Source organism: Balaenoptera borealis (genome assembly GCF_965194805.1).
Source record: "Balaenoptera borealis genome assembly, chromosome: 15".
NCBI lineage: Eukaryota > Metazoa > Chordata > Mammalia > Artiodactyla > Balaenopteridae > Balaenoptera > Balaenoptera borealis.
In genome coordinates, this window is record NC_138871.1 from 85,935,051 (window position 1) to 85,948,693 (window position 13,643).

At 45.4% G+C, this 13,643-nt stretch overlaps 1 protein-coding gene across 5 annotated transcripts in view; it reads left to right on the plus strand.

The window, feature by feature from the left end:
- Positions 1-13,643, plus strand: part of MBOAT2 (membrane bound glycerophospholipid O-acyltransferase 2) — a 114,201-nt gene that overhangs the window by 86,398 nt on the left and 14,160 nt on the right. For all 5 annotated transcript variants that reach the window (XM_082357566.1, XM_082357565.1, XM_082357568.1 and 2 more), the window contains 5 exons: positions 1,003-1,058; positions 2,296-2,350; positions 7,710-7,893; positions 11,621-11,813; positions 12,182-12,285. In XM_082357566.1, the coding sequence (XP_082213692.1) occupies positions 1,003-1,058; positions 2,296-2,350; positions 7,710-7,893; positions 11,621-11,813; positions 12,182-12,285 (592 nt within the window). The remainder of the gene's footprint in view (positions 1-1,002; positions 1,059-2,295; positions 2,351-7,709; positions 7,894-11,620; positions 11,814-12,181; positions 12,286-13,643) is intronic.

The window sequence follows — 13,643 nt, forward strand, 5'->3', positions numbered from 1 at the left end:
TTCTTTACATGTTTAAAGATGCTGGTTGTTTTGGTGAAGGTGGCAGTCTGTGCTCTGAGCAGTGGACACGGGGAGAGGCGGGGGTGGGAGGGTAGGGGGGAAGCTCAGGGTCTTTGTGGTGGGTCTGAGCCCCCCTGCCGCTCCCCGGCTGCGATGGGCTTTCCATGATTTCCTCCTGGTTTTATTGAGATTCCAAAAATATAAACAAGTAACTTAGGGTTAATTGTTCTTTAATACCAATGTCTGTAAACTAACGTAAAGGATAAAAATCTAGCCTGGTGGGTTTTCTTATGTGGATTTTTTTTTTCTTCGCAAGGTATCCATTCAATTAGAGATGATGAAATATGGGAAAACGGTTGCCATTTTCTCACATGTGACACACATTGAAAGTCCTCTTTCTGTGGCGCGTAACCTGGTTTGTGCAGCTCCAGGGCGTTTTAACAGCTGCTCCCCCGCCTCGCCTGGTTCCTGGAATAGGGACATAGATGTCGTCCTTTCTCTTTTTGCCCATTTCCCTCTTTCTGTTTTGCTCCACATTTCTTACCCAAACTCCTTTAATTTTCTACCTAGTCCCCTTTTCCCAGGCGACTTACTTTCCATCTTTAAATTCAGCCCTGAGGCAAAAGGCAGCACAGAGTATTGAAAAGTACTGCGCGAGAATGGGGTGATGGGGTCCCATCTGGCGGCTGTGTGGTCCTCAGCTCTGGCCTCAGGTTACAGGCAGGAAGTGAGGAGGTGGGGCTGCGTCTCTGCTCACGCGGGTTTCCTTTAGAGGATGAGCCTTTTCTTAAAGCACGGGAGAAAAGTCCAGGTCCCCTGGCCTCTATCGCTTCCCCAAACATAGCAGCCCTGGAGTTCTCTCTTTGAAATTCCTTGGGGTCTTGTTTTTATTAAAAAATTTCAGGGTTTTGTAGTCATAAGCAGAATAAAAACTCTTTCATATATCATAAGTATTATTTTAAATTTCTTCTTTTAAAATATTTATTTTCTGTTTTGTCGTAGCCCAATGATGATAATTACCCAGAAGATCACTAGTTTGGCTTATGAAATTCATGATGGTAAGAATTTGGAAATTAATTTTTCATCGCTGAAAAGGTTATATTCCAAGCATCATTTGTTTGAGAGATTATGATAACTTTCTATTAGAGGAAAGAAAGGGATGGCGGTAAGATAGGGAAAATATTGAACTCTGCTTAAGGTTACTAAAGTGTGCTTGTTTTCTTTCACTGTTTATTCTTAATTTTGCGTTCAGTTCAGTGACAAAAACAAAGTAAAATAATGTGAGTCAGGCACGTGACCCACATCAGTGGCAATTTAAAATATGAAGGAAGTAGACATTTGGTCTAAATCAAGTTTTATTAATCCCTGCTTCATCTCTGTGTTACATTTTTATTAAAATTTGCATGTTTTCCCCCTGCCCCTCTCCCTTATACACATGAACACACACACATTTATGTCTCCTTTTAGTACAAATACTTACATATTCATATTCTGTATCCTCAGTGAATGGACACCTTGCCATGGCAAATGCTGGCAGTCAGGACTCTGAGTCCTAAGAGTTAGACTCTGGTCTCTTCAGAGACTGAAGGAGGAGTCTCTGTAGGGCAATCATTTATATGCAGCCTGGATGGATTTGCAGCCTCATAGTACCCATCACCCATCCTGTGCCACCTGCTCGGGAAGACCCACAAGAATTTTCGAAGTGTGTTGTTGCTTCTTAGACCTCCTCTGGCCTTTAAATTGGGTTTAAGATTCAGTAAGTTGATGTGTAATCATAGGTAACGTTCTCCTGTTTGGAGGAAAGGTAAAGAAGTGGATGAAGATGGTATACTGAGTTCAGTTTCATTCACTAGAGTCACGTAGGAGTGAGGAAATCCTTCCTTGCTTTATACTGTCCGTACCATTGGGATTAGTCATTGGAATCGTCCAATAACAGAAACATTTTCATGCCTCCCTTTGGAAAGTCATTGCATTTACTATTAAATATGCTAGCATTGGGGAATTTTTAAATGTAATAATACTTTCCTTTAGAAAAGAGTCAGATTAGTTCCCTGACATGTGTTATTTATCTTGCCCAGAGCCAGACGCGTTTGGTTACATGATGGTCCTTTCACATGATTGAGCCTGTGTTGTAATGAGAAAGAAAGGGACTAGTTATACCAGATAGTTAGACCAAAATTGGGATTATAACATGAATTTCAAGTGAGGAAAGTAATGCAAGTGTGAATGGGAAGAAATACCATTCTTTTCTTGGGAGAAATCATAATTGATAAATTGCCTATTTTTATTTCTCAGGGATGTTTCGAAAGGATGAAGAACTGACTCCGTCACAGAGAGGCTTAGCGGTAAGGTATGTGCCTTTAAATCGTCTCCTGCCGAGGTTCACGCTGTCCCTGCTGGGGACTCACACTTACTCATGGCCAAGGCTAACTTGTCCTCCTAGAAGCTCTTAGTTCATGAAAACCAAACGTTCCTCCGTCTGCACACCTCCCGCCACGAAATCTGGCTGGGCTGGGCCTCCCTTCTAAGACTCCCATGGCACCTTGAGTATTTCATCATGCAGCATGCACCTCCTGTAATGCCGCAAGGCATCTGCGAAATCTTCTGTCTCTCCTGCGAGGCTCTGAGTTCCCTGAAGACAGGAAGATTGTTTGGTCTTCACGTAGTAATTATGAATCATAATCACAGCTACCATTTATAGACCAATGACCTGATGGCAGGTGCTGGGCTTAGATGTGTTAATATAGCACAGAGATGCCATGTTTTGAAATAATGAAGAACCAGCAAGATATTCTCACTGGTACTTGAGGAATTCATTTGGGGATAGGCTGCTACTTTGTTTATTGTGCGTCCCCTGTGGACTCATTTGAGGAATAGCTTAATTTCTTGGCAGGGCCGATCTTAATCTAATGTAATTAGAGGTCAGACACTCAATCTACCTAAAGAAAAACTTCCCACAAGCACCTTGTTTCCTGTAAACCTGGAACTAATAATATATTCTTGGCTGTCAGAAGAATGAAATTGTTTGTGTAGTAGGAAGGCCCTACCCTAAGTGCTCACCTTTGATCCCAGGTAGTATGTCTTGAGGATCTTCTTATATTTTCCCCATCTTTAAAATTATTCTATTTTGATATTCACTATAGCCAGTCTTTATATATCAGCGAATATGCACTTGAATTTATTTAGTTGCTGAGAGGTTAGTTTGACCTGGGCTCTGTGATCTGTATGAGTCCTCGGTCCATCCCAGGAACCGCTCGTCAGGAGCCACTCAGCCCTGGTCCCTCCTTTCCCTCCCACACGGCCACCTGGCAAGACCCCAAACCCGGTTACATTCAACTCTCCGCCCGCCCGAACAGCGGAAGAAGGCAGAGTGGAAAAACGTTGTCTTGCCGTTTGGAGTGTTTCGGATTTGTTACCCCAGATTTAAAACGACAGAGCTCAGTATTAACCACAGTTCCCCTGCCTCCTCCCCGCCGTCCACTCACTTTCCACCTGCTGCAGGATTGGGAACGGCGTCCTCCTTTCTCCCCAACTCCCAGCACCCCATTCCCCCCCGTGCACGTGGGATGGTGTTTGCTTTTTGGAGAAAATAAGGCAACTCTACTTCATTCTGCAACCGCCAAACCTACCAGCCTGCCTGTGTCTGTAACAGAATACTCTCCTTTCCTTCCCAGTGCCACGTACACACCGTCCGCAGTCCCGCCCAAGGCCAACTTTTCACGTCAGCGCTGAGTCCAGTTGCTTCTTGAGTACAGAACTCAAGGATTTTGCTTCTTCAGTTATCCCATCTTGTGCTTCATCACTCATCAATTTTTCCCTCTCTGTGGGCTCATGCCCACCAACTTCAAGGGAAAAAACTCCTTCTTGACCTCACAGCCCCTTCCAGCTTCCACCCCATGACTCTCCACTCCTTTAGAGCAAGACTCCTTGAAGGATTTCTCTATTCTTACTTCCTCATTTCCTTTTCTCTCCCCAACCCACTGCAGTCAGGTTTCTGTCCTCGATGCTTGTCTGCCACCATTCTTTCAAGGTTGCTCTTCACCTTGGCAGATTTAATGGTCCGCCTCGGTCTGCAGGCCGCCCAGCCTCTCAGCACCACGTGACCCGTTGGCTCGCTCAGTCCGTGGAACACCTTCGTCGCTTACCATCCGGGCCACCATATGCTTCTCAGTGTCCTCCTGCCTCACCGGCTGCTTCTCTTGGTCTCTGCTGAATCCTCCTCCTCTGCCTCACTGCGAAGTGTTCCTATGCTGCAGGGCACATCCTTGGACTTTTCCATCTTCTCCGGGCGATCACTGGCCTTCCATTGGCTTTAATACCGTCCACACATTTGAAGTCTCCTACGTTTATATCCCCATCCAGCCTCTGTCCTGGGCCCCGGCCTCGTATGTCCACCTGCCATTGCAGCGTCCAGGTGTGGAGGGTAAACAGTGTCTCAAATGGAACCTGTTTGAAATAGAACTTCTGATTTCTGTGTCCCTTCTCCCGCTCCTCATCCCCATCTGTTCTTCCACCATTACTTCCCTCCCAGTTGCAAAAACTTAGGCAAACTTCCTTTCTCTTACTGCAAATCCACCTCACCCTCAAGTCAAGTGAACTCTTCCTCTGAAACCTGTCTCCCACCTGACCATGACATCTGGCCATCTCTAATCTGGCTGGCCTCTTACCACTGTTCCCGCTGACATCACCCCAGCCTAACCTCGCTCTCTACCTGGTCCACTGTCAGAGCTTTCCTGGCTGGTCTCCATTTTTCTCTCCTGCCCATTCGGCAGCCAGAGATTCTTTTACTACGTATTGGATTATATTATCACCCTCTCCTGATGAAAACCCTCGCGTGGCTCCTCATGCCATCGAGAATAAACTAACAAAGGTCTGACGGCCGCGTGGCAGGTCCCACAGGAGCCGTAGCCTCCTTTCCTCCCTACTCAGCCCACCTGTCACCGCACAGCCCTCCCCTCCAGCACCCTGTAGCCCTTGGCCCTGCTTTACTTTCCTTCATCATATGTATCACTGTCTGATGTTTTCTAATATATTTATTGGGATTGTCCCTCTCCCTGTCCCCCACTTGTCAGCTCCAGGAGGACAGACCTTCGTCTTCCTTATCATTACATTCCCATCTCCTCAACAGCAGTTCGCCCTGGGGGTGCTTGTGGCCCCCAGGAGACATTTGCCAATGCCAGGGACATTTTTGGTTGTCACTGAAGGAGAGGGGTGGTGCTCCTGACTTCTGCCGGGTCAAGGCCAGGGGTGTTGCTAACGTCCTGCAGTGCACAGGACGGTCCCCTTCAACAGAGAAATACTGTCCCCAAATGTCAGTAACGCTGAGACTGAGAAGCCCTAAGCTGGGATGACGCACAGTTGATATCAAATAAGTATTTATGGAATGAAGAACGAATCTTCCACTTGATGTCATAAATAGAGTATTACGGTTATACTTAGTTCTCATTTCATAGCGCGTATTATAGTTATCTGCCTCTTTCCTAACATGACTTGTCATTTGTACGTCAGCAAGTTTCATGGTTCAGAATCATCTGTCCTTGCAAATTATGATACATATTTGGACGTGGTAAGATTGAGATGCACCTTGACAACCTGGCATTGTTTTGGTCTTGAAATAAGTGGTGTTGAAAATGGGGCTCTGTTGCCTGAGCACAAGGGGCTCTTTGGCAGCTTTGTGATGACGGGGCACTTGTCCAGGTGTGTGAGGTAGTGAGAAGGCCTTCTGTTTCAGTGTTACATGGAAAGAACTACAAGAGAAAATCTGCCAGAAACATTTTGCTCCCAATCACTTGTGAGCCCTCAAGAAAAATTACTTAATGTTCCAAAAACTTTTAAATGTAGAAAAGTAATTCAGGAAAAAAATTTTAAGGAGTTTTGGCTAAGGGGTGACCTAGCTGAGTGTCAGTTGGGCCAGAAGCACTGTTTTCTCTTTGTTTTTTTTAACAAAAATATACGTGAGGGGGTTCTGTCGACTCCTCTTGGCCATAGAGACTGTGCTTTTTTAGGAGATCGCCTGTCATATTAGAGAGGAAGACAGGGCTGTAACATGTTCAAGAGCCTACTTACTCTCCCCAGGTGTAGTTGTTCTTTTATTTGTGGTAGTTTATAGCTGTCAGTGGATGGCAGACTTCACAGATGGAGCTGGTTTTAAAAAATTAAAAAAATACACTTCTGATGCATTTACATGATGATATACATGGTCTGCATAATCTCCTACGTTATTAACTGTTTTTCTCCCGGTTACCTGCATTGAGAACTGGAATGCTTGGTACACTTTAGATACTGTGTGCCATTTGGACTGACCTGAGAGCAGTTGAATTAAAAATGTTGCAGTAGGGCTTCCCTGGTGGTGCAGTGGTTGGGAGTCCGCCTGCCAATGCAGGGGACGTGGGTTTGAGCCCTGGTCCGGGAAGATCCCACATGCCGCGGAGCAACTAAGCCCGTGCACCACAACTACGGAGCCTGAGCTCTAGAGCCCTCGAGCCACAACTACTGAGCCCGTGCGCCACAACTACTGAAGCCCGCGAGCCACAAGTACTGAAGCCGGCGCACCTAGAGCCCGTGCTTTGCAACAAGAGAAGCCACCGCAATGAGAAGCCCGCGCACCGCAACAAAGAGCAGCCCCCGCTCGCCACAACTAGAGAAAGCCTGCGCGCAGCAACGAAGACCCAACGCGGCCAAAAATTAATTAAAAAAAAAAATGTTGCACGACATCCTTGATTCCTTTCTCCCTTAGGCCGCACATCCGGTCCATCAGCCGACCCCAGGGCTGTCCTGCCCGAATGCAGGCAGACGCTGCTGCTCCGCGGCCCCAGCCCCGTCACCTCCCCCTGGAGGTCAGCGGCCTCCTGACTAGTCTTCCCCCATCCACCCTTCTCTGTCCACACCCAGGGGCTAGAGGGATTCTTTCAAAACATAGGTATTTTAAAAGCCGACCGTAGTTTTTCAGCACATTCAGAATAAAATCCAAGGTTCCCGCCGCGCCTTGCAAGGCAGGCCCTGTGTTACCTCGGCTCACTGACTCCCCTCCTGCCTCTCTGCCTGGCTCAGCCCGTCCAGCCGCACCGGGCTGCCTGCTGCTGGGCCTGCCCCCGGCTCAGGGCTTTGGCCCTCATCGTTCCCTCTGCCTGGAGCCCTTGTCCGGGACACTCACAGGACTCACACGTCTCCTGATCAGAGGGGCCTCCTCTGACTCATTAATATACCAAAATGCCCCCTTCTCCTTGCACTTAGCATCTCTGAAGTTACTTGATGTATTTTTTTAATTGTTTATTTTCTGCAGCTGTTCTGTAAGCTCTATGAATGCAGAATTCCTCTGTTTTATTTACTGCGGTATCTCTAGACCCTGGAGCGTGTGTGTAGTAGTCGGTGCACACGTAGATTTGTTAAATGAGCGAATGATTGACTAGTAAGAGATGATTCTTGCTGCCATATCTTGTCCTCCTCGGGTGTGTTTCATCATGAGGAGTTAGGTAGAAACCCTTCATAGTTGCTCACAAAGACCTGTATGGAAACTCTTCTATCCAGAAATACTGTTGCGCATTCCTTCATCCTGAACCTTTAAATTCTTATTGTTTGGATGCAAATGAAAATCAAAGCTTGTTTTATTTTGGAAACGATAAGAGAAGTGAGGTTGGAGAAGATCATTCCTGTCACATTTTCTGGAAGCAAACGTTCCATCTCACACGTTGCGTGTCTTTTCGTTGCAGACGCATGCCGAGCCTTCTGGAGTATTTAAGTTACAACTGCAACTTCATGGGTATCCTGGCAGGCCCGCTCTGCTCTTACAAAGACTACATCACTTTCATCGAAGGCAGATCGTACCATATGACACAATCAAGTGAACATGGGAAAGAAGAGATACAGTATGAAAAGACAGAGCCATCTCCAAATGTAAGATCATGAGATTCGTCTGCAGCCTCTCTAACATGTATTGATTAGCCTTGTTTATTTCAAGATACTAATGTTTTCAAGTTTTGAGTTTACCCATCTTTTTCTTTAAAAACATTTTTCGAGGTAAATGACCCTTCACACAGTACCCAGTGGTGATGCCTAATAGAAGTACAATCATGATTGAAGGACAAAAGTAAGGTTACTTTAAAAGCCGTGCTGCGTTCCTTAGTGAGGATAATGCTTTGTAGTCATGGAGTATTTTGCAGAAAAGCCCATCTCGTGGATCTGACCGAGCCTCATTTTCCAGGCTTTTTCCTTAGCTGTACCTTACGTCTCTCCTAATGCCGACCATTGCCAGTTGAAATCTCACGCCTCTTTAAAGACCTACTTCAGATTTCACCTCTTCCATAAAACCTTGTCCAGTGTTCACAATAAAAAAGATAATAATAGTGAACACTTTCATAGCACTTTCAGCCCTTAGGACAGTCTTGCGAGGCAGGTGCTTTATTCTCACGACTTCACAGATGAGGAGGCTGAGACTCAGAGGCTAAGTAATTTGACCAGGGTTTCCCAGGGTGGCCGTGGGAGAACCGGAATTCAAGCCCAGGCGGTCTGAGCCTCACACCCGAATGTAATCTTTATTTCTTGGAACAACTGCTGCTCCTTGTTCAGGGAACCTGTGCAGCTCTGTGCAGGCCACGTTCTGCTGGATTTGATCTGGTAGAATCTAAAGGTCCATGAGAAATAGGCCAGTCAACAAGTCTGTGAGACAAAAAGGTGGGGCTAGTATGCTTTCTCTGAATGTGGGGTTTGGAACAGAGGACCAGCTCCTTTCTAAGTTATTATGAAACGAAGAGTGGATGAAGACGTGCACTCATCTGCAAAATCTCTCGTATTTTCTCTTTCGTGCCATGCAACTCATTGTGTTTTACACCAGAAAGATGCTCTTGTCTTCACAGTTTCCGTTAACTGGCCAAGTGTTAACTGATAAATGCCAGCTCAAACTGGGACGGGAAACTGGGTATATTCAGATCTCTTCGCTGACTGTTTTGTGTCAGGCTGACCACTTAACCCTTCAGAGGCGTCACTGCCGTAGGAGGAACTCAAGGTAGTTAATAGACAGCTTCGATATCCCAGAGGTTTATTCTAGAATACTGGGAAGAGAATGAAATTAGGAATTTAGGAAACTCCTAGTAAGGAATTTAGGAATTTAGAAATTCCTAACTAGGAAATTAGGAATTAAGATGCTAGACTTAATTTTGTAAAATGCTGGAAAAATATCAAGTGCAACAAACATATACGTAGTGGTAAATCAAACCCAACAAAAAGCAGTACAAATTTATGTATTACTTCTGTCGCCTCACTCTGAATTTTTATGGGATTTGCTCTTAGAAAACGTCACTTTCCTCCTTCAGGTTATGGACATCATAAATAAGAGATTGTTGGCAATAGCAAATACTCTTAATATATTATCTCACTGTTCTAATATATTTTAAATTTAAATTCCATATGTACATAGTTCACACAGTCAAATTGTGGTAGTTATTTACAGATCACTCAGAGGCACTTAGAAGCTCTTTGTGTTATGAGTGGGGTGTGTAGACTCTTTGAATCCAAAGTGGGTCAGTCAGGTACCCAGCGGCCCATTTGTTGGGGGCCTCCCAATTGTCTTTATCTGCGTTAGTTAAGATACAGGTTTGGCTGCTGAACCAAGGACCAAAATAACAGGAGGTTAAACAAGGTGGAAGTTTATTCCTCTCCTACAGGGCAGCTCAAGTGTCAGCGGTCCATGGGTAATATGGCAGCTCCACGGGCGGGGGATCCAAGCTCCCGTTTTGGCCATCCTTAGGGCGTTTCCCTCATCCTCATGGTCTAAGATGGTTCGCCACAGAAGTTGTCCATGTTATTTGTGACCACATAGCTACACTCAACTGCAAAGGAGGCTGTGACGTGTGGTCTTTAGCTAGACTTCACCGTGCCCAAATAGAAAATCCATTGCTATGTAAGAAGGGGAGCACGTCTCCTGGGGAACACCTGTCAGTCTCTGCTGTGATGCCTGTAGGTCTTTTCTCTGAGGCTGTTTGGTTTCTTGAGTGCGGGCTTCTCCCGTCTTCTGCCTGGGGTGTTCAGACTTGACTGCTGGTCTGTGGAGCTGGGAGGGAGGGGCTGCAGACATTGCCTCTCGGGATGCATCCACCGCAGGTTCCACATTCATTCCAGCCCCACTCTGGACCCGCATCCTGAAGCCTGGCTCTTTTCTGGTTAGGCTTCCCTGAGAGTTAACTTCTGGCCTCCTGCCAGCATGGGGGAGAGGAGGCTGTGGGAACGGGGGGTTACACCTGGCTTCCCAGCTTCATGCCCCCTCACCCCTGCCTTTCAGAGTTCCTGATCCCACATTGACTGAGCTTTTTTGGGGACTCTCGTTGGTGTGTGTGCCAGCTGGTAGTTGAGATCAGGTATATGTTACTTTAACTTGTTTTAAACTGAGACCTGGAAACTAGTGTGTACAGTCTAATGGCCACAGTACTTCTCATTATGTTACTAAAGTGATGTACCCGATTTTTGGGTTCACATATGAGGTCATTCGGTTCATCTCACTTCATTTATAATTATAATTTTTCCCTAATTACCTGTTGCAAATTCAGATGTGTAGGTTAGATATTTTGGAGGTAGGAGTGAAGAAAAGGTAGCCTTACTTTACTGGAGGAAGCTTTGAAAGACGACCAGGAAAATGAGAATAAGAACAGTTGCAGCGAAGAACCCTTGACCTTCCAGCACCTCCTGAGAATAAATAAAGGTTTTTCGAAAGTGCAGGAATCAGGCCTGTGCTCTGACTCTTGCCTTTGAGCCTTTCTTTTTGGCCCCGTTACAGAAAGTGTTAAATACAGGTGTTCATCTGCAAATTACTGTAGTTAATTTGAATACTATTTGATTACTGTACAGGACACTAAATCCAAGTATTTTGTTACATTCTTTCGTCTGGATCCAGCCTTTTCTTTCCTCTGTTTGTTTCTTTACCTCTGTAGCCTGTAAAATCTCCTTTATATTGAATCAGATTGAAATAGTCTAGCCTACTGAAAACACAAAACCACCATGAGTTGGTGTTTTTCAAGGTAATTTAACCTTACCAGAATAAAGATTGTCCTTTTCTTTCCATCAGAATCTTTATGCAGATCTTTTTGTTTTCTTGGGTGTGGCTCTTTTGGTTTTATCATTTGAACAAAATTGCTTTAAAGAACTTTCAGGTTTAAAGAAACGTGAAAGTTGTTTATTGTAAAAATAGTTTTCTATGAAATACGTAGAATTTGGAAAATAGGGAAAAAGCACAATGGAAAAAATAAGCCGTGTGTGTGTGTGTGTGTGTATGTGTGTGTGTGTGTGTGTGTGTGGTCACATAAAATCCACTACCAAAACTTATTAATGTTAACATTTTTACATAGTCACCCTATACACCTGTGTTTGCTTTTAGTTTTTCTAAGTTTACTGAAAGTCCTGAAAATACACATTGGGGTTTCTAGTGTGATTTGAGCCATAACCCAGAGGCAGTCATTAGACATAAGGCTTCATGTGTTCAGACTGAGACAGTGGCGGCTTTAAATTCTGAGCACTCCTGAGTTCAGGATTTTGGATGGAGTTACAGGGTTAATACGACCTTCAGGAAGAGTTATGTGGCAATAATACGCAAATACGTATCAATTAAGTTTACGAAGTCTTGTCTTGCTTTCAGCTCGCAGTTATTCAGAAGCTCTTAGTCTGTGGACTTTCCTTGTTATTTCACTTGACCATCTCTAAGACATTACCTGTGGCGTATAACATTGATGAGCATTTTCAAGCTACAGCTTCATGGCCGACCAAGGTTATCTATCTATACGTCTCTCTTTTGGCTGCCAGACCCAAATACTATTTTGCATGGACGTTAGGTAAGTAACACGTGAATAAACCTTCGTGTCAATGTGTGGAAGTATAAATCTTACCCTGGTGATAGCCGGGAGAATACCCTCTTGAGAATATATAGTCAAGACCAATGAGAAAAACTAGGGTCATCTATGCAGGAGAAACAAACCTTAAAGTTCATGTCCTACATATAAGGATAGAACCTAAAAACTGTTAGGAGAGCCTAAAAACTGGATCAAGGCCCATTTTATTATATCATATAAAAATGAGAATGAATCTACTTTGACTGTTTAAGAATTAAAGATGATAGTATATGATAACGTACATCTTCTGGGAGAACATAGTAGTTTGTTACATAGGTTTGTAATAGTTTCTTTTCCTTTGTGTATCACAGCTGACGCTATCAATAATGCGGCAGGCTTTGGATTCAGAGGATATGACAAAAATGGAGCAGCTCGTTGGGACTTAATTTCCAATCTGAGAATTCAGCAAATAGAGGTTAGTAAATCATTAAGAAGTTGGTTACCATATGACACTTTAAGTAACATAATTTGCCTTCATAGGTTATGATGTGATGTCCCAAGACTGGTCCTGAAAGATTTGTAATAATAATACTCATTCTTTCAATCAGCCAATATTTATTGGTCATCGACCATGTGCCCCAGGCCCTGGGGAGCCAGTGAATAAGATCAGTGCAATCTGGGCTCTCCTGGAACTTTAATCGAGTGGGGGTTACAGGGATACAGAAAGATTGGCTGTGATCAGAGAGATGTAGGGCATTTCTAAGATAGGAGGCCAGCTTAGACTAGTGAGGCGATTGTGTGTGTGTGTGTGTGTGTGTGTGCGTGTGTGTGTGCGTTTGTGTGTGTGTGTGTGTGTTAGGAGGATGGGGCTATGTCAGGCAGAAGGCGTCGCCCTCCTGAGACAGTGACCTGTTAGGAGGGTGCTGTGTTAGTCCAGCATGATGGTGACCTCAACCAGGGTCGTGGCAGTGGGGCTGGAAAGACGTAAACACACTGGACACTGTTTAAGAGACTCAGCAGAACTTGGTGATACATTGGAATCAGCAAGAGAGAACGAGTTATGAATCATGCCCAGAGGTCTGGTTCAGACTGCTGTGTTCACCGTGGTACCTTTCACTGGGGTAAGGAGCAAGGGGTAGGCGCAGGTTTGAAGGGAAAGGTGGTGTGTTCAAATGGCAGACTTACCCGAGTGGTCCAGCCGGCCAGTGAATGCTGAGGCATGGGCTGAGATTGTAATTTGGGAACTATCGCACTTCAGGTTTTGGGAGGAACCACGAGAGTAGCCATGAGGGACACTGAGGGGGTGGGAAGAGACGAGAGCCCCCAAAGGAGCCCCCATCTTACAGGCCAGGCAAAGGAAGGCATGCGGGAGGGGGTAGCTGAGAGAAGAGAGGAAAACCAAGAGGAGGCATTGCTCTGCAAGCCTGCGTAAGGGGCTGTTCCCGATGGGAGAAGTTACCGGAACTTCTGGTGAGAGGCTGACTGGGAACGAATAGTGAGCGGAGCAGCCGGACCCACTGCTGGACCTTGGCACCTGCGGTTGTGGGACCACAGGACATACAGGCCTGATCAGGTCCCTAGATCCTTCCGCCGTTGGAAGGGACCCAGAATATAGAGAAGTAAGTTAGACACCAGGGCCAGAAGCGGGGAGTGCCACAGGACCAGTGACCCGATTTCCCGCACAAACGCACGGCATGGGAAAAGCGGGGAGCAGAGAGGGGCTGTTACACATTAAAAGAGACGTCAGCCAGCCATGCCATATGTTTGGATCCTGACTGACCCCGCCAACTGGAAAACCATGTTTTTAAACCGTCAGGGGTATTTGAATACAAA